The sequence below is a fragment of the Hypanus sabinus genome, chromosome 9 (genome assembly GCF_030144855.1).
Source record: "Hypanus sabinus isolate sHypSab1 chromosome 9, sHypSab1.hap1, whole genome shotgun sequence".
In the NCBI taxonomy this organism is placed as follows: Eukaryota; Metazoa; Chordata; class Chondrichthyes; order Myliobatiformes; family Dasyatidae; genus Hypanus; species Hypanus sabinus.
The window spans coordinates 76842966-76870207 of NC_082714.1; the positions used below are offsets into that span (position 1 = coordinate 76842966).

Consider the following 27242-nt stretch of genomic DNA (forward strand, 5'->3'; position numbering starts at 1 on the left):
CCATTCTAAAAGGATGCCCCTCTATTCTGAGGCTGTGTCATCTGCTCTTAGATGCTCCCATCATAGGAAACATCCTCTCCACATTCACTCTGTCAAGACCTTTCACCATTTAATAGATTTCAATAAGGTCACCCCTCATTTTTCTGAATTCCGGTGAATACAGGCCCAGTGCCATCACTCTTCATATGACAAGCCTTTCAATCCTGAAATCATTTTTGTGAACCTCCTTGGAATCCTCCCCAATTTCAGCACATCATTTCGAAGATGAAAGGCCCAAAACTGCTGTCAGTACTCCAAGTGAGGCCTCACCAGTGCTTTATAAAGTCTAAACATTACATCCTTGCTTTTATATTCTAGACCTCTTGAAATGAATACTACCACTGCATTTGCCTTCCTTACCACAGACTCAAACAGCAAATTAACCTTTAGGGAATCCTGCACAAGGACTGCCAAGCCCCTCTGTGCCTCAGTCTTTTGTATTTTCTCTCTGTTTAGAAATTAGTCAATTCTTTAGTTTCTTCTCCCAAAGTGCATGACCATACACTTCCTGACACTATATTCCATCTGCCGTTTCTTTATCTAATCTCCTCATCTAAGTCCTTCTGTAGCCTCTCTACTTCCTCAAAACTACCTGACTTTCCACCTGTCTCCATATCATCTGCAAACTTTGCAAAAAAGCCAATCAGCCAAATCATTGACATACACGTATGCATCACTTAACATCCACGATACGTTCTGTGAAGTCGCATGTTATGTGATCTGGATGTTGTGCGAACACCATTATTATATATTTAGCAAACATAAATAAACATAAATACTGTAGTATACCTGTATTGGCTAAATAGCCAAGAAATTACACTAAAACTGTATACTGTACACTATAATACATACATACACTATAATTTTTAATTTCATTTTAAACTTTTTAGTTTTTTTCAATTTTTAAACTTTTATGTAAATCCATGTCATTAGCAATTTCTCCATATCCAATATAGGTCCCTCTTGCATTTTCGTGAGCCTTGTCATTTTCAGTGAAGCTGATCCTTTAACAGCTTCAAGAATTTTTTTCTTTGTTTTTCGGGATTGTTGTGATTGTCGAGTGCGACATGCCTTTATCCCAAGCAATAGCATTCACTGGTTTTCCAACTTCGTATTGTTTAATAACCTTTTGTTTCACTTCCAAATCAATAGTTTCCCTTTGCCTCTTGCTATCACTAGGAGTGGTTTTGCTGCGTTTGAAAGCCATTACGGTAATATTTTCGAAAGAAAATTAAACAGCGAGATAATGCTATTACGCTCCAGAGATGCGCGATACACGAGATTGGTTACATTTGCTACATCACGTTCTCTGCTCGGCACTATGGATGTATAAACAATTGGATATTATCCGAATGGATGTTAAGTGCGCACACCTGTATAACATACAAAGAATTGGTCCCAATGCAGACCCTTGTGGAACACACTAGCAGCTAACCAGAAAATGCTCCCTTTATTCCAACTCCATGCCAGAAACCTTACTGCAATACCAAGGTCTCATAGCTTAAGCAGCCTCATGTGTAGCACTTTGTCAAAGGCCTTCTGAAAATCCTAGCCCACAACATCAAACGATTATGCTCTGGCTATCCTGCTTATTATTTCTTCAAAGAATTACAACAGATTTGTCAGGCAAGATTTTTCCTTAAGGAAACTATTCTGACTGCAGCCTATTTTATCATGTGCCTGCAAGTACCCGGAAACCATATCCTTAATAATCAACTCCAATATCTTCCCAACCACTGAGGTCGGACTAACTGGCCTATAGTTTCCTTTCACAAACCAGAGAAAATCTGCAGATGTTGGAAATCCAAGCAACATACAAAATGCTGGAGGAACTCAACAAGCCAGGCAGAATCTATGGAAAAGAGTATAGTTGAATTTTTGGGCTGAGACCCTTCAGCAACTGTATTTTTTTCCGTAGATGCTGCTTGGCCTGCTGGGTTCCTTCAGCATTTTGTGTGTGTTGCTATAGTTTCCTTTCTTCAGCCTCTCCCTTCTTGAAGAGTGGATTGACATTTTCAATTTTCCAGTATTCTGGAACCATTCCAGAATCTAGAGATTCTTGAATGATCATTATTAATACCTCTACAATCTCTTTCAGAACCCTGGGGTGTACACCATCTGGTCTGGGTGACTTAGCTACCTTCAGACCTTTCACTTTCCCAAGAACCTTCTCCCTAGTAATGGTATCTATCAATTAGCAGCCATCTATACCCAGAGAGGAGACCGAGAAGAGCTCCAGTAGCCTCAGAACATGCCACTTGTGTACTGGCTTCCAGTGCTAGCCAAGCAGAGAGTGAAGTGAATGGTTAGGGTGACTGAATCTTGCTTGTGCCCACGAGTCTCCTTTTTTTTTTAACAATCTCAAAGAGAGGCTTTCATTTATTAAGAAGATGCGTAAAGGAAAACATGGTTATATTCTGATGGTTTGGTGGGCGAATACATAATTGGCCTCCAGCATGTAGATGAGTGGTACAATTTGGGGAGGAGAGTGGGGGATAATGGGTAAGTAAAACAGTGTTGATATAAATGGGTACAATAGGTCAATGCTCCTGTTTCCATACCGTTTCTTTCTGACATTCCTGGTGGAAGATGGGGGAGGACAGTGGATGAAAGGCACTAGCATCATTAGATTGACTGCTTTATGACTTGATCAATATAATTTATCAGTCTTTCTGATAATCTGTTATCAAACTGACATTGTCCTGAACTTTAAAAATTGTTAATAATGGACAGATTTTTACTGACAGATTATATTTTTTAAATCAGTGGTTAACATAGTTGTATAATTAATAGTGGCTTGAGACTTAATTAAATAGGTTTGTAGAAAAAAAAGAGCTTCCATGTTATTCCTGGTCTAATGCCATCAGCACTCCCCCCACCATCCCATGCCACCTACCCCCAACCCTCTTTAATGATGTCTTTGCTCAATAAACCTTGTAGTGTTTTGTCAAAAATCTTCTTACTAAAAAAGAGTATTATTCTAGAAAGAGCATTCCTTTTGCTTGGAAATGGTTTAAAGTGGAATCCTTATAGGTGTCAGTGACATTCCGTTACCTTTCTAGTTACTGACTTATGGGCCCTGCTTCTGCAAAGCAAAAAGGGAGGGTTGGTACTCACATGAACGTCTGATCCTTTGAAGCTGGTTGGGCTGCTTGGAGAGGGAAGTCTGCTCTTTTGCTGGAGCACAGCAGGGAGCTGCTGCTGGAACAGACTGTCGGGAAGGAGATTCAGCACCTCTCAGTCACAACCTCTCACATGCTGCAGATCAGCCAGGCTGTCAAACAAAGGTGCATTAACTGAGTCACTCAGATCCAGAAGGTCTCAGTTTGATCAGAGTGTGTTGCTCAGGGTTGATTGGGTTCCAGTTTTCAGCTTCCTGGGTTCGGGTGAGAGACACTAGACTAGGTTTGTGCCCCTGAATGTTATTGAAAGATAGAATGTGTATGGGCAGAGGGAAATGTCATGCATACACACAACATTGCATAGTACAGCACAGGGCACTTAGTGGCAAACTAACTGAACAATGACGTCTCATTAATCTAATTCCTCTTCCCTGCACATTGACAATCTCCCTCCCTTCTCTGCATATTCTTGTCTTACCAGGTTTCTGGATGGGCAATGAACACTACTTCACTATTTCTGCACTACTTATTTATAGTTTTATATATTTCAAGTTATATTATGTTTTATGTATCGCACTGTACTGATGTCACAAAAACGAATTTCATGGCATATTGCAGTGATAATAAACTTAATTCTGATTCTGCTATCTAAGAGTCTTTTAAATACTTGGACTCTATCTACCTACACCACCACCCTGGCAGTGTATTCCCATCCCCAACTGCAACTCTGTGTATATATATAAAATAAAAACTTGATTGCACATCCCATCTGTGCTTTTTCCCCTTACCTTAAAAACATGCTATATAGTCCTGATGAAGGGTCTTGGCCTAAAACATTGCCTGTTTACTCCTTTCCATAGATGTTGCCTGGCCTGCTGAGTTCCTCCAGCATTTTATGTGTATGTTGCTGTGGATTTCCAGCATCTACAGTTTTTCTCTTGCTGTCTAGTACTAATTTTAATTCTAGGAAAAAGATACTGGCTCCCTATCTATGCCTGGCATTTTTATATAAACTTCTGTCAGATCTCCCCTAAACCTCCACTGCTTCAGGTAAAACAACCCCAGCTTGTCCAGCATCCTGATGAACCTCTTCTGCATATGCTCCAAAGCCTCCTCATACTTCCTATAATGTGTGACCAGAAATAAACACAGGGCTTAAAATGTAGCCTGACTAGTTTTATAAAGCTGCAGCATAACTTCCCAGCTCTTAAACTCAGTACTAAACTAATAAAGGCAAGCACATCTTTGCCATCGGTACCACCCTATCAACCTGTACGGCAACTTCCAAGGAGCTGTGTACCAGAACCCCAACTCCTTCTGTTATTCCATGCTGTTGATGATTCTGTCAATACTGTGCACTTTATGTTGGACCTCACCCTTGTCTACTATTTCTTTAGCTTTTTTTAGAAATGCAGCTCAATTACAGGTCCTTCTGGTCCATTGAGCCCAATCGCACCTATGTAAGCGATTAATCTACTAACCCGTACATCTTTGGGAGGTGGGAGGAAATAGGAGCATCCAGAGGAGATCCATGTGGTCACAGTGAGAAAACGCAAACTCCTTCAGTCAGCAGTGGGAATTGAACCTGCATTGCTGGCATTGTAATAGCATTACACTAACCATTGAACTACCATACCACCCCTTAAATAGCAATACTTTTAAAGATAACGTAACAGATATTCTCCCTCCATAATTGTAATTAAACAAATCTGTAAAGGTGGCTGGGCGAAGTGATCAGGCAGTTAAGACAGGATGCCTGTTTTGTGTTTTTTTTTATGATGTCTGAAACAATAAGGAAACAACTTATTTACCAGCAAAACAGGTCTTTTGGCCCATTGATTCCTTAATAGCCATTGAAACTCTATCTATACTAATCCCATTTTCAGGTACACTGACTGCAGTGTCCCATGCCACAGTTGTCAAGTGCACTTCTAAGTGCTGCTCAGATGCTGTGAGATATGTATCATAAATAAGCAAATTAGATTAGGATAGATGAGTATCTTGGTCAATGCGGATGAGTTGGATTGGAGAGCTTAGTTGCTTGCTCCATAACTGGATTTAATGAATCCAAAACTGGAGGACAGTTGCCCCATGTGAGAATGTTAGTGCAGCATCAAGCTGGACTATACTACTGAAGTAACTCATGGTTGCATCGATTGTATGTGGACAGTAGCCACAAGGTGAGATGCTGAAGTGTGGTGAGAGCAGCATGATGGACTCTCCAGGGTCAGCTCCTTTACAGTAGGCATCAGCAAAGATCTTACAAAAACAAAGCCATTCTCTTTCCCTACACTGTTAAACAGCCATTCACTTTATTCGGCAAACCCTCAACCATCCATCATGTAACTTGATAGTGAATGGAAGGTAACATTACCTCAGAAATTCAGATACAACTTTGAGTAGTGTGGTGGGCAATATTTACTGCAGACTGCACTTCTGCCGGGTCACCTATTTGCTGCCCCATTTTACCTCACTGCCTTGGCCTCTTGTGCCACAGACCCCTACCACCCCCCACTTTGATCTCTAGTCAGGTCTGATACCTTATCCTTGGCAGCAGCCCCCAGGGTACAGAGGGGGAAAGAGTTACTCCACTGAAGTTTCATGCTGGGGTGGGTGAATGTAGCCATATGTCAGCAGATTGGAGGAGAGAGGTAGGAGTAAGGAGAATTATGGCTAATCATATCCTGATGTGGACTTGCTTTCTTTGTGAATTCCAGGGCATTTTTCCATGCAGCCTGCAATGTCCCTGAACCTGAAGAAAGGTTTAATGTGGATGAGTATTCAGAAATGGTCAGCCTGAGCAAACCAGTCATCTACATAACCGTTGGGGAGTTGATTAATACTCACAAGGTAAGAATTGACTAGAAGAGGGGTCGAATAGTTTTCTTTTGTTTCAAGAAGACCTCGCTTTCCAATGTGACCCTGTACTGCCCAGTTTGTAATTATGTTCTTTGGACCTGAGCTATGAGAATCATAATCTCGATTGTTTCAGGTACTCCTGGATTTGCCTTATTGGTAGACTGAGAAACACGGAGTGGGTGCATGTTCAGTTATTAAACAAGAGAAAAGCAAAGATCAACATTGATGCAACTCCTCACTTCAAAGAAGTGGGAGTTGGGCATACTTTAAACTGGCTATCCTCTCCCTTTGGATGCATTACTCTCTTTGATGTCCTGATGAAGGGTCTGGGCCCAAAACATCGACTGTTCATTCCTCTCCATAGACACTGCCTGACCTGCTGAGTCCCTCCAGCAATCTGTATTTTCCTTTGGCTGCTTTCCTTTCTTTGTCTTTACCTTAAGTTCTGAACGTTTCTAAGCATGAACAATTGCTTTGTTCTACACCAGTATCAGAGCCCTCTTAGAACACAGAACAGTAGCACGGTATGGGCCCTGCTGCCCACAAGGTTGCTCCTGCATGATCGCGATCAGAACAGATGCACCACAAGGCTGTGTGCTTAGTCTCCTGCTCCTCTTACTTTGTACTTACAACAGTGTGACTAGGCACCGCTCTAATGCCATATTCAGGTTGGCTGACGACACCACTGTTGTAGGCCAAATCAAAGATGATGAATCAGCATTTTGGAGGGAGATTAAAAATCTGGCTGAGTGATGCCACAGCAGCAACCTCTCGCTCAATGTCAGTAAGACCAAGGGGCTGTTTATTGCCTTCAGAAGGAGGAAACCAGAGGTCCACGAGTCAGTCCTTTAGGAGGTTCAGAGGTAGAGAGGGTCTGCAACTCCAAATTGCTCGGTGTTATTATCTTTGAGGACCTGTCCTCAGACCAGATGTAAGTGCAATTATGAAGAAAGCATTTACGTACTTAGGAGCTTGCGAAGATTCTGCATGACATCTAGAGCTCTGACAAACTTCTGTAGATGTGTAGTGGAGAGTATATTGACTGGCTGCATCACAGCCTAATAAGGAAATACCAATGCCTTTGAATGGAAAATCCTACAAAAAGTATCCATCATGGGTAAAGCCCTTTCCACCATTGAGCACATCCACATGGTGTGTTGTCTCAAGAAAGCAGCATCCATCATCAGGGACTCCCACCACCATGGGCATGCTCGCTTTGCTGCTGCCGCCATCAGAAAGAAGCTACAAGAGCCTCAGGACTTGCACCACCAGGTTCAGGAACAGTTATCAAATAATAATGGACTAAGAGGACAGCCTTGTCTAGTACCCTGAAATAAACGAAAAAAGGGAGATCTTTGATTATTAGTAAAAACCGAGGCTACTGGAGTATGATATATCAGTTTAATCCAGGAAATGAATGTCGGACTAAAATTAAACTTCTCAAGCACATTAAATAAGTATGGCTATTCAACTCTATCAAATGCTTTCTCCGCATCTAATGAAATGACACATTCTGAGGTGCTACTTGAAGGAGTATAAACAATATTCAATAATCTCCTAATGTTGAAAAAAGAATAGCGATTTTTAATAAAACCAGTTTGATCTTCCGAGATAATTTGAGGTAATACCTTCTCCAGCCTGGACGCCAGTAACTTGGAAAAGATCTTGGAATCTACATTCAATAAAGATATTGGTCTATAGGATGCACAGTCAGTAGGGTCTTTATCTTTTTTCAATATTAAAGAAATGGAAGCTCTATCAAAAGATTGTGGCAGATTACTCAATCTAATTGTTTCTTCAAAAACCCTGCATAACCAAGGAGAAAGAGTAGAGGAAAAACACTTTAAAAATTCCACTGTATACCCATCTGGACCTGGTGCTTTCCCAGAATTCATAGAGGAAATAACCCCTTTAATTTCTGCATCCGTAATAGGAGTTTCTAATATTGAAAGATCATCTAATGATAATTTTGGAAAATTCAATTTCCCAAGAAAATCATACATGGTATTATGATCATGAGGGAATTCAGAATGATACAGGGAGGTATAAAAATCTTGAAAAGATTTGTTTATCTCATCATGGTTAACTGTCAATTCACCATTCTGTTCACGAATCTTAATAATTTAACGTTTAACCAAAGCATTCTTCAATTGATTAGCTAACAGTTTACCCGATTTATCACTATGTATATAAAAATCAGATCTGGTTTTCATTAATTGATTTTCAATCAAAGATGTAAGTAATAAACTGTGTTCCATTTGAAGTTCAACCCTTTGTTTGTAAAGCTCCGTACTAGGAGCCGTCGAATATTTCTTGTCAATCTCTTTAATTTTATCAACCAATAAAAGAGTTTCCTTCTTAATACGTTTTCTCAAACCAACAGAATAGTAGATAATCTGTCCACGTATATATGCTTTGAAAGTGTCCCAAAGTGTTCCGCAAGAGATGTCATCCGTGGAATTAGTTGAAAAGAAGAAATCGATCTGTTCCTTCATAAATTTAATGAAATCCGGATCTTGCAGTAAGGTAGAATTAAATCGCCATTGCCTAACACTAGAAGCTGTATCCATTAATTTAATAGAAAGTTCCAATGGAGCATGATCAGAGATGGCTATAATATCATAATTACCACCAATTACAGATGGAATAAAACGAGAGTCAATAAAAATATAGTCAATTCTCAAGTAAGAATGATAAACATGTGAGAAAAATGAAAACTCTTTGTCCTTAGAATGCCGAAATCTCCAAATATCGAAAATTCCATTATCAGTCAAAAAAGAATTAATGTAAGTGGCCAACTTATTAGGTAAAGTCTGAGTGGATATAGATCTGTCCAACAAAGTATTTAAACAATTAAAGTCACCACCCATTATTAACATATATTCATTTTGATTAGGTAGAGAAGTAAATAAGGACTTTAAAAAAATCGGGATAATCCATATTTGGAGCATAAACATTAACCATAGCAACCTTTTTGTTAAAAAGTAACCCAGTAATTAACAAAAATCTACCATTCAGATCCGAAATAATATCGTGTTGGAAAAATGTAATAGAGGAGTCAATAAAAATTGAAACTCTCTTTACTTTGGCATTCGAATTCGAATGGTACTGTTGACCCTTCCAAAACCTAAAAAAAACGTTGATTGTCCTCTTTCTTCACATGAGTTTCTTGTACAAAAATAATATGTGCATTCAGTCTTTGGAATACTTTGAAAATCTTTTTCAATTTAATCAGATGGTTTAAGCCATTAGTGTTCCAAGAGACAAAATTAATGGTCTGAGCCATATTTCCAAAATCAACCCTTTGGTATATAAAGAGTTAACCAAATTATGAACTCATGCACCCAGAAGAGGAACAAAAATAAGGGGCAGACCCGGAAGTGACGACATCGCGGACATTTTAGTAGTTTAAAATCAGCCCAAATGAAAAAACTTTTTAAAAACTGGTAAAAAGAACAATAAATTTAGAAAAGAAACCCCCACCCCCACCCATGAAGAAAAAGCCCATCCTGAGCCTGGAGAAGGCTAGGAAAAAAAAGGAATGATACTAAATCTACCCCCGTATCAGCAGAAGGCAACTCCAAATATATAAAGGAGGGAAAAAGAAGATCCACACAAACTCCAAAAAAGTAATTATCACTATACTAAAACAAACTTCTTAATATAATTGCCAGTAAAAAAAAACCAAAAAGAATATAACCACTAGTAACTTATAAATCGGGTTAAAAAAAAACAAAAAAAAAAGTTAAAATGTGATAAGAAATGCATTATAGGAAGAAGACGAGAGAAAAAAAATGGCGAAATCAAAAAAAAGCAAGAAATATTTTAGAGAAGAAACCACCATCTTAGTCACACAAAAAATGAACAGGATATATATCAAACCGTTAAAAAAAAATTCGCCTTCAAAGGATTAATAATAATGACCAAAAATAAAGTACAATGGTTAAAGTAAGTAAAATAAAAAGATTAGTACGTCGAAAAAAAACTTTAATTAGAATATAAAATATAGAATAAACCTACACCAATAGCCAGAAACAAAATCTGGTTTTGGAAGCAAAAACTATCTTGTAACAATCAAAATCACTCATTTATTAGAAACGAGAGTCCAAAGCAGTAGGATAATTCTCATCCAGAAAGCTTCGAGCTTCAGATGTGGAGAGAAAAACACACTGTGGTGCATTCAGAGGCGAGATTCTAAGCTTCGCAGGGTATAAAAGCACTGGTTTTAGATTTTTCTCATAACATTCGGACATCAGAGGTTTAAAAAGAAGCCTTGCCTTCATTACCTCTGGGCTAAAATCCTCCACTAATCGAAACTGGAAATCTTTGAATTTGACCATCCCTAAACGCTGAGCCACATGAATAAGTTGCTCTTTGACATGCACATAATGAAATCAAACAATTACAACCAGTGGTTTAGATGAAGAACTTGGTGATTGGCGCATAATTCTGTGGGCACGATCAAGTAACGGAGGACTGTCTGGGAATACAGAAGGGAACGCATCCTTTAAAAGTTGAGCAAAATACTTCGAGGGGTCCCCTTGTTCGATACCTTCCGGGAGACCAAGTATGAGTAAGTTCTGTCTTCTGGACTGATTCTCAAAGTTGACACTTGGCTTTAAGTGTTTCCACCTGTTTAATCGTCGAAGATAATTTCTGCTCCAGTTTTTCGATTATCAGGTCTCGTTTCCGAGCGTCCTCTTGCAAAGTTGCGATTAGAGCTTGCTGCTGTTTAACTACTGAATCAGTCTTATCCATAGAATCCTGGAAAGCGTTTAGATCTTGTTAGAAAGTTTGTCGTTGTTCTTCAAATTTTTCATTTAAAAGCTCCAATAACATCATAAGTCAATTCAGTACGCTTAGGATCGGTCTTTTTTTTCTTTCCGTTGCCGTTAGGATCTTTCCCAGGGTCTCGCCCTTTAGATCGTAAAGCCATTTCTGTACTCATTTCTTCAAAATTCACGTTACACTCTTAAAGATAAGTCCAAAAAAGTAGCAAGAATCTTTTGGTGTAGGTAAAAGTAAGTTAAATAAGGGTGATCATAGATTAAAAAAAGTAAAGGTTATGGAGCGAATCTGAAATAGTACTCACTCCATGAGCGTCTCCTGCTGACCTCCCCTGTGCCCTCTCTAATGCTTCCACATACTTCCTATAATGAGGCATGCTTGATCCTCCCCACAGCCTTCTGTGCACTGTCCTCCTTTGCCCCTGGTCCTTCTACTAATTAGATTGGAATTCCAAAAACCTGTACCTAAACTGCCCTTTAGGCACCTTCCTTGTGCTTAGAGTAACAATTGCCTGACTTCAGCCTTCCTCTGACCCTGATGGGAGAATTTTCTTCCTACTACCTGACTCTGGTCAGTGATCTTTCCCTCTGCAGTTCTGACATCATTGTATCTTTTTCCCACCACCTTTGAGGTCTCTGTGGTCCAGGTACAGGTCGACAGGATGAGACAGATTAATAGTCGGGCATGCACTAAATAGGCTGAAGAGCCTGTTTCTGTGCTGTAGTACTGCATGACTCTATAGTCCCTGTGATAGGGACATCACAATTGTTCATAGGATGATGTGAATATTCCAATGTGCCATTTCTGAGCCAATATTATAACCAAAAAAATCTCTCAATTCATGAAGTTTATTAATGAAGTTGGATCCACAGGATAAAGTAAGAATGGGTACAAGAGACTAATATGATACGTGTTTGCGCAGCTCCTGATCCAGCACCAGGATTCCCTCTCGGTGGAGCACAGCGATCCTCTTCACGAACTGCTGGAGGATCTTGGAGACCTGCCCACTGTTGAATCGCTCATAGGTAAGTATTTCATTGCTGCCAGCTTTCTGAACCATGTACCCTGTGGCATTAACGACCAAGGTTTTCCTCTCATGAATGCTTAACCCTCTGGGTTTGAGTCAGAAGGTTGGGGGTTGTCGCACCACGGAGACTCAAGCCCAGAATCCAGGTCAAGTCGTCTGATAGTGCTGAAGGAACACTGTACTGTTGATGGGTGCCACCTTCCTGAAGAGATGTTAATCCAAGTCTCTGACTCCCTCAAGTGGATGCAAATGACCCCGTGGTTGCTATTGAAAAGCAGAGACAATCCTACCTTACTGGAAATTAGAAATAATCTGCAGGTGCTGGAAATCTGAGATAAAAATAGAAAATGCTGAGAGAACACTCAGCAGGTCAGGCAGCATCAGGAGAGAGAAAAGGAGAGTTAAATTTCAGTGCTCTATTATGACTAGTGTTTATCCTTTAACAGGTATCACAGTTTGACTAAAACTGAGGACAGGGACTTTCCTGTGTTATAATGGTTACTGTGTTGCTAAGAACATTTCAATAAGTACTTCACTGTGTATAAAATTCTTTGAGATATCTTTGAATGTTGTGTAGAAGTGTTGTCTCTTTCTTTAAAGGTATGTACCTATAATTCAGGCCCTTGAGTCCTGGCAACATTCTTGTAAATCTTTTCTGCACTCTTACCAGTTTAACAATATTTTTCCTTTAGCAGGATGACTGAAACAGAACACAATATATCAAGTGCAGTCTCACCAATGTCCTGTACAAAAGCTGTGTTTGTGTTTTGCAGCAGTCCATTAGCAAGTTTGCAGATTAACACTAAAGTGGGTAGATAAATGGACAATGAAGGTCATCAAAAATTGCAAGGGAAGCTTGATCAGCTGAGCAAGTAGGATGAGGAGTGACAAATGGACCTGAATTCAGAGAACTACCAAGTGTTGCATTTTGGAAAGTCAAATCCTGGTAGGAGTTTTTCAGCAAACGACAGGGCCTTTGGAGAGTGTTGTAGAACAAGTAAACAAGGTGGTGAAGAAAGCATAATATGTTGGCCTTCATAAAAATAGAACATTACAGCACAATACAGGTCCTTCAGCCCACGGTTTTGTCCTGACCTTTTAACCTACTCTTAATCTAACCCTTCACTCCTATGTAGCCCACCAATTTTCTATCATCCATGTGCCTGTCTAAATGTCCCTAGTATATCTGCTTCTACCACCACACCTGGCAGATGTTCTCTGCTCATCATTCTGTTTAATAATAAAAAAAGTGCCTCTGAAATTGCCCCTATACTTTCTTCTATTCATCTTAAAATTATGCCCCCTCATGTTAGCTATTTCTGCCCTAGGAGAAAAAGAACTGGCTATCCACTTGATGTATTCCTTGGGGAATGTCCTGAGTATAAAAGTTGGAAGCTCGTAGTACAGTTATACAGGATGTCGGTGTGGATGCACTTGGTCTGTTGTGTTCTGATTTGGTCACTCTGCTATAGGAAAGGTGTTATTAACCTGGAAAGTGAGAAGAAGGTACTTACAAGATGTTACCTGGACTTGAAGGACAGGGTTATAGAGGGAAGTTGGAACTTTATCCCTTGAAATGTAGGAGATTGAGAGGTTATCTTTCAAGGTATCTAAAATCATGAAGGTCGTAGGTAGGGTGAATACACACCGCTGTTTTCCCCAGGGTTGAGGAATCAAGAACTAGAAGGAACAGGTTTAAGGTGAGAGGGGTCAGCAAGACCTAAGAACTGATTGTGGATTCCAGAGAGGGTAAGACAAAGGAACGCTCTCCAGTCCTCTTTGAGGGATCAGAAATGGAAAGGGCAAGCTATTTCAAGTTCCTGGGTATCAGTATCTCTGAGGGTCTAACCTGGACCTAACATGCCAATACAACTACAAAGAAAGCACGGCAGTGGCTATACTTCATGAGGAGTTAGAGAAATGTTGGTATATCATCAAAAACAATCAAATTTCTACAGATGTACCATGGAGACCATTTTAACTGGCTGCATCACCATCTAGTATTGGGGGGGGGGTGCTATAGCACAGGATCAAAGTAAGCTGGTGAGAGTTGTAAACAATCAGATCCATCATGAGCACTGGCCTCTGTAGTATCCAGGACATCTTCAAGGAGCAATGCCTTAAAAGGTAGCATCCATCATTAAGGACTCCTTAATGATAAGAGAGAGAGAAAAAGAGATATATATGACAATGGACGACCATATATATACGGGTGTGTGTGTGTCTGTGTATATATCTGTGCGTATCTGTATATATGTGTGTGTGTGTATATATGGAAGTGTTTCTGTGTATTTATACTGTACACACACTACACACACATGCATACACGTACACACATACATATACACAAATATATATACACACACACACACTATATATATATACACATACATACATACACACACACATCTGCAAACATATACACACAAGGCCATCAACTCATTTGCTCATGGCAGGGCACCAGGCAAAGATGGCATCCCTGCAGAAGTGATCCAGTGCTCCTAAGCCATCTTCACGAGCTGCTCTGCCAGTGCTGGGAGGAGGAATCAGTTCCCCAAAACATGCAAAATGCAAACATCATCACATTGTTCAAGAGACTGCAACGACTGTAATAATTGCAGAGGCATATTCCTGCTCAACACCATTGGCAAGGAGTTTGCCCGAGTGGTTCTGAAGCGACTGCAGACACTGGCAGAACACATCTGCCCTGAGTCCCAGTGTGGCTTCAAAGCAGAGAGATCCACCATCGACATGATCTTCTCACTCAGACAGCTACAGGAGTACAGACAGCCTTTGTACGTTGCCTTTATTGATCTGACCAAGGCTTTTGGCCTGGTTAGCAGAAGAGGCCTCTTCGCACTCCTGAAGAAGATCAGATGCCCATCAAAGCAGGTGAATCTCATCGCCTCTTTCCATGACGGCATGCAGGGGACAGTACAATTCGATGGATCATCCTCAGAGCCCTTCCCCATCCAAAGCAGAGTGAAGCAGGGTTGCATCCTTGCCCCGATGCTCTTCAGGATCTTCTTCTCCCTCATACTGTTGTACGCTGTCAAGACATCTGATGACGGAGTGTATCTACACTCTAGGTCCGATGGCAAGCTCTTCAACACCTCAGGGCAAAGACCAAAGTGCGTCAGGTCCTGATCCCAGAGATACTCTTCGCTGATGATGCCGCCCTGATGTCACACACACACGGTCTGGTCTCCAGAGGCTAGTCAGTTCCCTGGCACATGCTTGCTAAGAGTTTGGCCTCACCATCAGTCTGAGGAAGACTGAGATCATGGGCCAAGACGTCAGCAAAGCCCCCAGCATCAGCATCAGCGACCGCACCCTGCGAGCGGTGGATGAATTCACCTACCTAGGACCGACAGTATCCAGCAACCTATCCCTCGATCCAGAGCTCAACAGGCGAATAGGGAAAGACACTGCTGCTATGGCCAAGCTGTCAAAGAGAGTGTGGAAAGACAACAAGCTCACCACAGCCACCAAGACTGCAGTGTACAGAGCCTGCCTACTGAGTACTCTTCTCTACCGCAGCGAGAGTTGGACAACATACGCGCGCCAAGAGCACCGCCTCAACAGCTTCCACTTATGGTGCTTGTGTCGGATCCTGGGCATTTCCCGGAAAGGCTGCGTGCCAAACAAGGATTCCCTGGACCAGGCCAGCATGCCAAGCATGTATGTCCTTCTCACACAGCGACATTGCACTGGCTTGGCCACGTCCGCCGCATGCAGGATGGCCGCATCCCCAAGGACATCCCGTACGGAGGACTCGCCACAGGATCCCGGCCCATAGGGCACCCACTGCTGAGTTACAAGGACGTTTGTATTCGTAACCTGAAGTCTGCTGATCTCACTTGGGAAGAGACAGCTGCAAATCGCTGCATCTGGCAACAGGCCGTACGTACAGGCATTACCAATGCAGAGGAAAAACAAACTCGACTGTGGTCGGACAGAAGAGAGAGAAGGAAAGCTGCGGCAGTGACTACCCAGCCGCAGCCATCAGCCTTTGTGTGCAGCAGCTGTGCCAAGGACTGCTGCTCCAGAATTGGCTTATTCAGCTGTGAGTCCTAAACTGGGTGCATCCATTGTTTACTTAGACAGACAAAGCCATTATATTATTATTATTATTATTATTGTTATTATTATGTGTGTGTATGTGTATATGTGTTTGTGTCTCTGTGTATATATATGATCTACCAGAAGAAATGGTTGAGGCAGGTACAATAACAACATCTAAAAGACAGTTGGACAGATGCATGGTTAGGGAAGTTTTAGAAAGTTGTGGGTCAGATGCTGGGAAATGGGACTAATTTGTTTGTTGTCGTAGACCAGATGGACTGAAGAACCAGTTGCCATGCTGTATGACTCTGAACCTTCTTGGCTCCATCATCACTACTCCATTTCTTATTTTTACAGTGATGGAATCTAATTACAGTGTGCTTTATGTTACTGGATTATGATCCAGAGGTCTAGAGAATTGACCAGTTCAAATCCCACTAGAACAGTTGTAGCGAGGTTCCGGTGATGTCATTGTCGAGAATGGCAGCTTAAGTCACTAGCTCCTCCAGAAAAACGCGTATTAAGCCCCGTTATCCCATCAAATATAATATTTTTAGAAAAATATTTGAACTGAAAAGAGGGGCAAGAATGGGGAGAAGAAATGGAAATAAAAAAAGTGACACTGCGGAGCCTGCGTCCGAGAGGAATGCAGCGAGTGGCTCTCCTACCCAACCGCGTGCTAGTGAGGCGGCTGCTAGGCCTCGTTCAGGCGAAGTGGCGAATGTCTTCAAAATCCTGAAAGAAATAATGGAGGTCCAGAAAGATATAAAGCAGCAGCTCTGTGATATTAAGGCAGAGCTCGCCAGCGTTAATCAAAAAATAGCGGTGGCAGAGACTCGCATTGAGAAGGTGGAAGATCGCGTTCAAAACGTGGAACGGATACTGAGCAAGACAATAAAAATAATACATCGCCAAGAAGATAAACTGCTTGACCTGGAAGGAAGATCACGGCAGAAAAATATGAGAATCTACAATGTTCCCGAAGGAGCGGAGGACTCGTCTATGATGGAGTTTGTCGAAAAGTTACTGCAGGGCGCGCTGGATCTTCCCTCGGTTATGGAGCTGGAAGTCGAGAGAGCCCACCGTGCGTTCATTCTGAAACCTACATGGGATAGAAAGCCATGCTCAATAATAATTAAATTCCTTCGGTACAGCACCAAGGTGCAGATTCTACGAAGGGCCTGGGGTAAGAAGAGAGTGTTTTACAACGATAAATTAATATATTTCGACTAAGATTACCCCCCCCCCCCCGCAGTCCTGCAGAAACGCAAAGAATACTCTGAAGTAAAGCGAGTACTAAAGCAAAACAAGATTAGATTTCAAACTCTGTACCCTGCTAAACTTCGAGTGTTTTATGACAACGGGACACGGTTGTACAAGATGGTGGAAGAGGCGACTACAGACATGAAGGCCAGAGGGTTGCCCGTTAGTGTCACCAAAACGAGGGCTGAGGAATTGTCCTGCTCTGCTTGGGAAATCGTGCGAGAATCGAGAAGGCAGGAGACGGGAGGAGGCCAAGAGAAATATATCAGGAAGAGACTGGGAGTTTCCCAAAGACAGTCCTCATCCCCTTCAGAAGAGCCGTAGGGTTTGGCTAACTTTAAAGATGTTGAGAAGCTAAACAGAAGCAAAGTACATGGTGATATACCTATCTCGAGAAATACTTATTATAATGTGGATTTTATTACTTAGTTGTTATTCTTTATTCTCACTTACTCCTTTTTCCCCACCAAAATGAGAATATATATATGTGTGTGTGTGTATGTATGTATATATATAGGAGGAGTACACAGGGAAATCTTTTCTGTGTAATGGATTTGTTCGCTGACTTTTATGAATACTGCATTGAGGGCCCTCAACTCACAAGCAGGAGGGGTTATTCCCCACAGCTAGACATTTCCTCTAACTCAACGCAGGGTCATCTACTAGAGACCTCAGCCTTGGAATCACAAGTTCGTTGCCATTTTTGTTGTTATTTGCGTTTCTTGGTTCCTGTTTGTTCAGGGAGTAGATCGATTAAGTTTTATTCTAATTTCAATGGTACATTGACAGATAAATACAGATGGCTAAGGACAAGGTAAAATTAATTTCTTTTAATGTCAATGGGCTATTAAATCCAATCAAACGTAAGAGAATTTTATCCAATTTGGAACAATTTGATTCTTACTGGGAAAAATACATAATACCTCATAGGCCTGATTTTATTCTCACAAATCAATGAATCTGTTGTAAAAAAAAATCACTCCCTACTTGTACATAGTTCTTTCCTTTTGCTTGTTTTTTCTTTCCACTCTTTTCTATGAGTGTATACCTCAGATAAATACTTTGTGGAGATTTGTGATTTATATGATATATATGTACAATGTCTGAAATACATCTTATGGAAATGTTTGTTTGATGATGAACTTCAATAAAAAAATAAATTACAAAAAAATGTAGCATTTAAATTCTAGTAATTAAATAAATCTGTAATTAAATGCTGTTGTCAACAGCTATGATTGTGAAATAATAGGTCGAGTAAACAAATACAGAATCTAGGCCATCCTTGAGTTATGAATACCTAACTACAGACACCCTTACAATAGAGTTACCATAATATTATTGAATATAAAGTCCAACTTTAATTTATGTGTTCATCCTATGAATGACAATATTAATTTTCTCCCTTGCTTCCCTTATTGTAATTGTCCTCTCATGGTGTTTTTGATGCCATTACATTACTGTGGAGGTAGCGCTAACATATTGAGTGATATTTTGTTTTGTATTTTTTGACTTGTGGATGTCTATAAGAACAGAATCTGCTCAGTACCCAGGAATGGCCTCATGTATTAAAGTGCACAAACGTTGTGATCTCGCACTGAGAAACAACTGGGCTGGGTTTGCTCTGATCTAAGTTTGTTGCTGTAGAAATCCTCATGGCTGTACGTTGGCCTCACTGGTTTTTTGTGTGTTATCTTTGCTTTCCAAAGGTGAAGGAGCCGTTAGTGCAAATGATTCACATGAAGACCGTTTGACCCATCTCTACAAAATGGAGGTCTCGCTAACCCTGACTAACAAATTTGTTATATGTAAAAATGGAAAAGAAGCAGATGATACCAAAGGTTTGTTGCTCAGGTAAGTGGGGAAGGTGTTCAGCAATGGGTCCGGGGGCTGCAGTCAGTTGTGGATTGATGAGTATTCCTAAAGGTCAGATCCCACCTCCCCAACAAAGGGGTGGAAGGTAGCTGCCCAGAGAAGGAATTCCAGAGGACAGCTTCCATTCAGAGAAGCGGGGATGAGGCATGAGCTTGCTTCACATATGAATGGTTCTTGGGTGCATCAGGTCATGGCACCAGAATGTGAGGCAAGTAGAATTTACATGCTGTCTTCCAAAGAATGGGGCCTAGGAAATCGAGGAACTGATGAAAGCAATGTTTGGAGTGATATAGTTTGGGATGTTGGAGAGGGGTTTATAATTGAAACAGAAGTTAAAGATTGAGATAGAGATTGCACCCAAGCAAATTATAGATGAGCAAACATGCTTTCAATTTGATTTTAAGAGTCATGGTTATGTTGAACTTGATATCTGAGTTGAGAGACTAGCTTTGCTTGAAAATTCAAATTTGAAAAGTATTTTTCTTATCGAAGTATGCATATGTTGCCATATACTACCCTGAGACTCATTTTCTTGTGGGCAATTCACAGTGGAACAAAAAATATAATAGAATCAATGAAAAACATTCATAGACTGACAAACAACCAATGTGCAAAAGAAGACAAACTGCTAATAAAAAATAAATTAATAAATAATGCTGAGAACATGGGTTGTAGAATCCTTGAAAGTGAGTCCGTAGGTTGTGGAAATGAATTTCAAAAAGGACTGGATGTACAGGGTCCCACAGCATCCAACCTCTTGTCCCTCACGAACAGTGAGGTTATGACTAAGCTACAAAATAACCCTATATTCCTGTCTGCTATGTACATCCCTAGTTTCTTAGTATCTTTGACAAAATTCTATCAGACCTGGGTTCCAAGCTCTAAATTTTTTTAGATCTAATTCTTGTCCTCTTGTCCCAACATCCCGCAAATAATTGAAATTATTTCTCTGTTCTTGCTTAAGCACTTGATAAATTGAAATCAGAACTCTCTTCGCCCAGGCTACAAAGAAGTTTGATTTTTGTAATCTGTCCTTGTAATTTGGCCCATGGTAAAGATAGAGTGGTCTTGCTTCAAGACCAGGATATCCAGGGCTATGTTTCTGCAGAGCAATAACATCTTGTATGTCAGGAGATAGAGGCCAGAGTTTCAGATTTTTGATCAATGGGCCAATTACCAAGGTCACCAAGTCTCTGTGGATCTCAGTTGCTTCTCGGTTTTCGCCTTCCTATTTTGTTCCAAATTGGATAAAGCTGCATTAGTGTTGGGTTCTGTCCATTTGCTCAATCTAATTTTATTCTCCATCAGCATGACCACCTTTGTACTCTCAACAAAATTAATTTCTGCCATCATACATACCATTTACATTCAATGGCCACTTTATTAGGTACCTCCTGTACTTTTTAGTGGCCACTGAATATATATTCATGGTCTTCTGCTGTTGTCCATCCACTGCAGGGTTCGAGATGTTGTGTGTTCAGAGTCACTCTTTTGAGCACTGTTGCCTTCCTGTCAGTTTGAAACTGTTCGGTCATTCTCCTCTGACTTCTCTCAGTAACAAGGTGTTTTCGCCTCAGAACTGCAACTCACTAGATGTTTTTTTGTTTCCCACACCAATCTTTGTAAACACCAGAGACTTGTGTGTGAAAATCCCAGGAGATCAGCAGTTTCTGAGATACTCAAACTACTCCGTCTGGCACCAACTATCATCCTATTAAAGTCACTTAATGACATTTCTTTCCTATTCTGTTGTCTGGTCTGAGCAACTAAACCTCTTGACCATGTCTGTGTGCTTTTATGCACTGAGTTACTGCCACATGACTGGCTGATTAGATATTTGTGTTAACGAGCAGGTGTAGCTAATAAAATGGCCACTGAGTGTATGAGAATAGTGATAGGGTTAGTACCAGTATCAAAGGAATATGATTTGTCGGTCCATATTTACCCAATATGTATCGGTCCACTTTACCCAACCACTGTCCCTAATCCCTGCCTCCTGTCACTTTTCCAACGTACTCTATAATTTGCCTTTAGGTTTTGTTGATTTTTGCTTAAGCAAGCAAGGCTCTTTTGAGGGACTAGGGACTTTATGGTAACAATATTATCCAAGGCTTTATTTATCAGTAGTGCCTTCGACACTTCTTTTTCATTATTTTACTCACATTTTGAATGATTTTCATCAGCTTCAGACGTGAACTCTGATAAATCTACACCCTGGTCACATTATAGACTGTACCTGGATTTCTGACGACTGTAGTAAGCTGATTTCTTCATAAGTCATACAGTCATACAAGATCCTAAGGCCCATCTGCTGACTATGTTGCCCAGTGAGCCAAGTCTATCACCAAGTACTTCAGCACATCAGATGGTGTCCATTGAAGGAAATGAATGGTCATTATTTGGGGCCAAGCCCCCATATCAAGGCTCAACAGTGTCTTCGGTATACATGTATTTACCTAGGTGCCTTTTAAGTGTTGCTATTGTGCCAGCTGCAACCGCTATTTTTAGCAGCTGAATCCAAATACACATCACCCTTTGAAGAAGCTGCACCTGATGTCTCTTCTAAGTTCAAAGTAAATTTATTATCAAAGTACATATGTGTCACCATATGCTACTCAGGGATTCATTTGCTTGTGGGCATTTACAGTAAATACAAAGAAACACAATGGAATCAATGAAAGCCTGCACAAAGTCAGCAAACTGCACAAACACAAGAATGGAAAAAAGAATAATAATAAACAATAAATATTGAGAACATGAGTTGTAGAATCCATAAAGGTGACTGTTCTCTCTTCTCTCTGCTGCCATTGGGAAAGAGCTACAGGAGCCTTGGGTTCCACACCACCAGGTTCAGGAACATTTATTACCCTTCAACCATCAGGCTCCTGAATCAGTGGAGATAACTTCACTCACCTCAACATTGAACGCAAACTATGGACTCACTTTAAAGGACACTACAATTCGTGTCCTCATTATCAAGTAACTAAGTAATTATTATTATTTTTAACTTGCACAGTTTGTCTTTTGCACATCGATTGTCAATCTTTGTTTGCAGCTTTCCATTGATTCTGTTGTATTTTTGTTCTACTGTAAATGCCTGCAAGAAAATGACTCACAGAGCACTATATGATGAAATATACAGTTTTTGATAAAAATTCAATTTGAACTTTAAGTTACTTTGAGAAGGAATAATCTCAGTCCTGATTGCCCATCTCTCATCTTGAGATGTGATCTTTGGTTCTGGACATGCCAGCCGGAAAGAATGATACAGAAACATTTTTTTAAAAATACAGATAATAAGCCTGGAGGAAGCCAATTGTTCCTCTGAGTCTGTTCTGCTGTTCAGTACGATATGGTTGATCATCCAAATTCTGTTCCCTGTTCCAGCTTTTTTCCTCTGATTCTAGGAATAATAGTTAACTCCTTCTTGAATATATTTGACACCAATTTCTTTCTGTGGTAGAAACTGCTACCATTTAACCACTCTCTGGGCAAAGAATCATCCCTTGTATCCACCCTGTTGAGCTTTGTAAGAACAGCCACAACTTCTCATTTCTGATAACATCCTGGTAAATCTCCAAAGCAGCTTCTTCAAGGCCTTGACATTTGAGTGAATCTGAGTTTCTGGAGGCTGCCATCCTATCCCAGGTTACAGCTAGGTTTCCTGTATCCCTGGTTGCTGGTATTTAAGCTATAGCAGTTTAATTACACTTTTTAAAACTGTGGGGGATTTGTATTTAGCATCTCGCATCTGTCATTTTAGCACAAAGCAGCTGATTGTGGATGTGATCAGATCCCAAGCCGGAGATTCATTGACTGAAATATTGCGAACATCTGCATCAACAGATCAGGCAAGTACAGAGGAATGCAAAAGCAAACTGCTGAAGGGACCCAGCAGGTTAGGCAGCATTTGTGAGGGTTAAGATCCTCCATCTTGACAGAAGTGAGGTCTCCATTTACCTCTGCAGAATGCTGTCTGACCCGCTGCATTCCTCCAGCATTGTGTGTGAAGGATGCAGCCTTCCCTCAGCCTTTTGTCCTCATGGTACCCACAAACAAGGATGTAATGCTAAGTCTTTATAAAGCATTGGGCAGACCACATTTGGAGTATTATGAACAGTTTTGGACCCCACATGTGGGAAAAGGATGAGCTTGTGTTGGAGAGGGTCCAGAGGAGGTTTATGAGAGTTGAAAGGGTTAATGTATATATGAGGAGTGTTTGATCGCTCTGGGACTGTAGGAGCTAAGAAAAATGAGGAGGGGGGATATCAATCTTATTATACTTGCCAAATATTGAAAAAGCTAGATAGAGTAGACTTGAAGAGGATATTTCCAATAGTTGGTGAATCTAGGACCAGAGGGCACAGCTTCAGAAGAGAAAGGCTTCTCTTTAGAACAGAGATGAAGCAAGATTATTTAGCCATAGGGTGGTGAAACTGTGGCATTCATTGCCACAGACTGCTTTGGAGGCAAGTTCTTGGATATATTTAAAGTGGAGGTTGATGGGTACTTAATCAGTAAGGACGCCCAGGGTTACTTTGAGAAGGAAGGAGAAGGAAGTTCAGAGGGAAAGTATATCAGCTAATGTTGAATGGTGGAGCGGACTTGATGGAGCAAGTGGCCTAACTCTGCTCCAATGTATGTCTTTTGGTCTAAGTAGTTGAGAATGTGGCATGCGAAATGACCAATGGTGAGCGGGCGCAGGGCCAGCACCCTCTACAGGGTGTTTGTCTGGTTAAGCAATATCAGCATTGTATTTTGTTCCCTTTTGCCCAATGGATATATTGAACCTGCTTGTCTAATCCTCACTGCGTCTAGGTGGCAGACCATCACCGCATTGTTCAGAAGCGAGCAATGCGTGATGCGCGCACTCCAGAGAAGATGAAGCGACACCCGTCCTTGCTTCTTGACAACAAGCTCCCAATCGAGGAGAAAAAGCGAAAGATTATCCGAAGCTTGAGGAAGTTAGAAGCTGCCGGTGTGGTGTCCGCTGCCAATGACTATCAGCAGCTGATCAATGAGATAGCCAGGGTGAGGAGATGGGAATCAAGTTCAAGTTTATTGTCATCTGACTGACATATAAAACAGACCATGGTGCACCCACAATACATTTATCAAACACAGTACATAAAACAAGACATTATCATAAATAAGTTAATAAAATAAGATTCAAAGGTGTATGTGAAGTGCACAGAAAATGTAAATGGCTCGTTGACTTGTATCAAGACCTCAGTGATGGCAGGATATTCACTAGTCTCACAGCCTGGGGTCTAGCAGTGCTGGTCTTGATGTTCCTGTTTCTGATGGCAATGGGTCAAAGAGATTGTGGGATGGATGGTAGGGATCTTCAACAATATTTCAAGCCCTTTGTGTACATCCCTTCCAGTAGATGTCACAAATGACATGGGAGGAGAGAGAGGGAGGGAGACCTCGATGATCCTCTTGACAGCTTTTACTCTCCTCTGTAGGGTTTTGTGGTCTGATGCCTTCCTTTCCTTGTCTCAAGCTGCGGCATAGACGTTGGGTAGGAGGGGTTGGGAGGTAATTGCTAATACTGTCCTAGGGTTTGGTTTGCCTTGCCCTGCTATTATAGCCTGGTGTGAGCATTGCCTGAAGCTAGTTATAACTTCCGTTTGGGCATTCACAAACATTATATTTGGCTGGAGGTTGACAGATTTTTGTTAAGTAAGGGCATCAAAGGTTATAGGAAGAAAACAGGATAATGGGGTTGTGAGGGGAAATAAATCAGTCATTATCAAGTGATGGAGCACACGCTGGGCTAAATATCCTCGTTCTGCTCCTATGTCATGATCTTTGAGAGACTAAACTCACCACAGTTTGGCTCTCAACCAGCATTCTCAGGCATGGTTCTCTCAAGAATGAAGTAACTCACTTGCCTTAGGGAGATTGGGTTTAATTAACTTGAAATGGGTATGGAAATAGGACACAGGTAGTTGGCACTGGCTGTAATGTTTCATAAAGCCATTCTTTCCATTTTTCTGAACTCCAAGAGGTAACTGATGGCCATATCCTTGTGTCTTACTGAGAGCTAACTGTTAGCTCCTAGTATATTCTGTATCTGTCCTGGTGGCTTTTGATGGAACTGCATAAGTCACGTGATGTTTATCTAATCCATTTCATTTTACATTGTGTTAAAATCATTTTTTAATTTCTGATGAAGGGTCTTGGCACAAAACATCAACTGTTTATTCCCTACATGGATGCCTCCTGATTTCTGAGTTCCATGAGACCATAAGATATAGGAGCAGAATTAAGTAATTTGGCCCATCGATTCTGCTGTTCTATTTCATCATGGATGATCCATTTCCTTCTCAGCCCCACTTTACTGCCTTCTCCCCGTATCCCTTCATGCCCTGACTAATCAAGACTCTATCAACCTCTATCTTAAATATACCCAATAACTTGGCCTCCACAGCCAACTATGGCAACAAATTCCACAGGTTTACCACTCTTTGGCTAAAGAAATGCCTCCTCATTTGTTCTAAAAGGACACCCCTCTATTTTGAGGCTGTGAGCTCTGGATTAAGACTCCCCCACCATAGGAAACATCCTCTCCACATCCATTCTTTTGAGGCCTTTCAACATTCAATGGGTTTTGGTGAGATTCCCCCCCCCACCCTGTTCTTCTGCATTCCAGTGAGTACAGGCCCAAGCCATCAAACGCTGCATGTACGATACGCCTTTCAATCCAAAAATTGTTTTCATGATCCTCCTTTAAACCCTCTCCAATGTCAACACATCCTATTTTAGTAAAGGGCCCAAAATTGCTCATAATATTCCCAAGAGAGGCCTCACAAGTTCCTTATAAAGCTTCAACATTACATCCTTGCCCGCCAGTGGTATAGTGGCATCTGCACTGGACTTCGAAGCAAGTGATCCCAGCTACGAATCTGGCCAGCTGCTTACATGCTTTCCATCCATGCAGTGTTGAGCTAACAACTCAGCCTTGAGAAAAAACAGACAAGAATGCTAAAGAAACAGCAAAGTTGCTGCCCAATGTGTCACAAGGCACAAAAAGAAACAACAATTAAGTCCTTGCTTTCATATTCTCGTCCTCTCAAAATGCTGACATTGCATTTGCCTTCCTCACCACCAACCCAACCTGTAAGTTAACCTTTAGGGAATTCTGCACAAGGACTCCCAAGTCCTTTTGCACTTCAGATTTTTGAACTTTCTCTAGTTAGAAAATAGTCTACCTGACATTGCCCAACACTATTCCATCTACCACCTCTTTCCCCATTCTTCTAATCTGTCTAAGTCCTTCTGTTGCCTCTCTGCTTCCTGCCATTTTGCCTATCTTTATATTGTCTGCAAAATTGGCCTCAAAGCCATCAAGTTCATCATCCAAATCATTGACATATAACATCAAAAGAAGTGGTCCTGATGCAGACTCCTGTGAAACACCACTAGTCACTGGCAGCCAACAAGAAAAGTGGGAAAAGGCTCCCTTTATTCTCACTCTTTGCCTCCTGCCAATCAGCCAAAGTTCTGTCCATGCTAGTCTCTTTGCTGTACCACTATGGGCTCTTAACTTAAGTAGCCTCATGTGAGGCACCTGGTCAATGGCCTTCTGAAAATTCAACTGTACTTCATCAACTGATACTCATTTGTCTGTCCTGTTTGTTATTTCTTCAAAGAATTCCAACAGATTTGCCAGGCAAGATTTTCCCTAAAGGAAACCATGTTGACTATGGCCTACTTTAACATGTGCCTCCAAGTACCCATACCCACAGCCTTAACAATTGACTTCAACATCTTCCCAACCACTAAAGTCAGACTAACTGGCCTATAATTTATTTTCTTCCGCCTTTCTCCCTTCTTGGAGAGTGGAGTTACATTTAACATTTCCGTTCCTCTGAACCATGCCAGAATCCATTGATTCTTGAAAGGTCATTATTAATGCCTCCACAATCTCTTCAGCCACCTCTTTCAGGACCCTGGAGTGTAGACCATCTGGTCTAGGTATCTTATCTGCCTTCAGACCTTTCAGTTTCTCAAGCACCTACTTCCTAGTTATGGCAACTTCACTCACTTCTGTCCTCTGACATGCTTGAACTTCAGGCATATCTTGTACAGTGAAGACTGATGCAAAATAGTTATTAAGTTTGTCCCCCATTACTGACTCTCCAGCATAATTTTCCAGCAGACTGATATCTAATCTTGCCTCTCTTTAACACTTTTTATAT

General features: G+C 41.0%; 1 protein-coding gene across 1 annotated transcript in view; it reads left to right on the forward strand.

Annotated features, from left to right (window-relative positions):
• iqgap3 (IQ motif containing GTPase activating protein 3) overlaps positions 1–27242 on the forward strand; it is a 227309-nt gene that overhangs the window by 181086 nt on the left and 18981 nt on the right. Inside the window, exons 30-34 of the mRNA XM_059979942.1 lie at positions 5879–6011; positions 11731–11833; positions 18870–19014; positions 22799–22886; positions 23854–24066. Coding sequence (XP_059835925.1) covers positions 5879–6011; positions 11731–11833; positions 18870–19014; positions 22799–22886; positions 23854–24066 — 682 coding nt within the window. The remainder of the gene's footprint in view (positions 1–5878; positions 6012–11730; positions 11834–18869; positions 19015–22798; positions 22887–23853; positions 24067–27242) is intronic.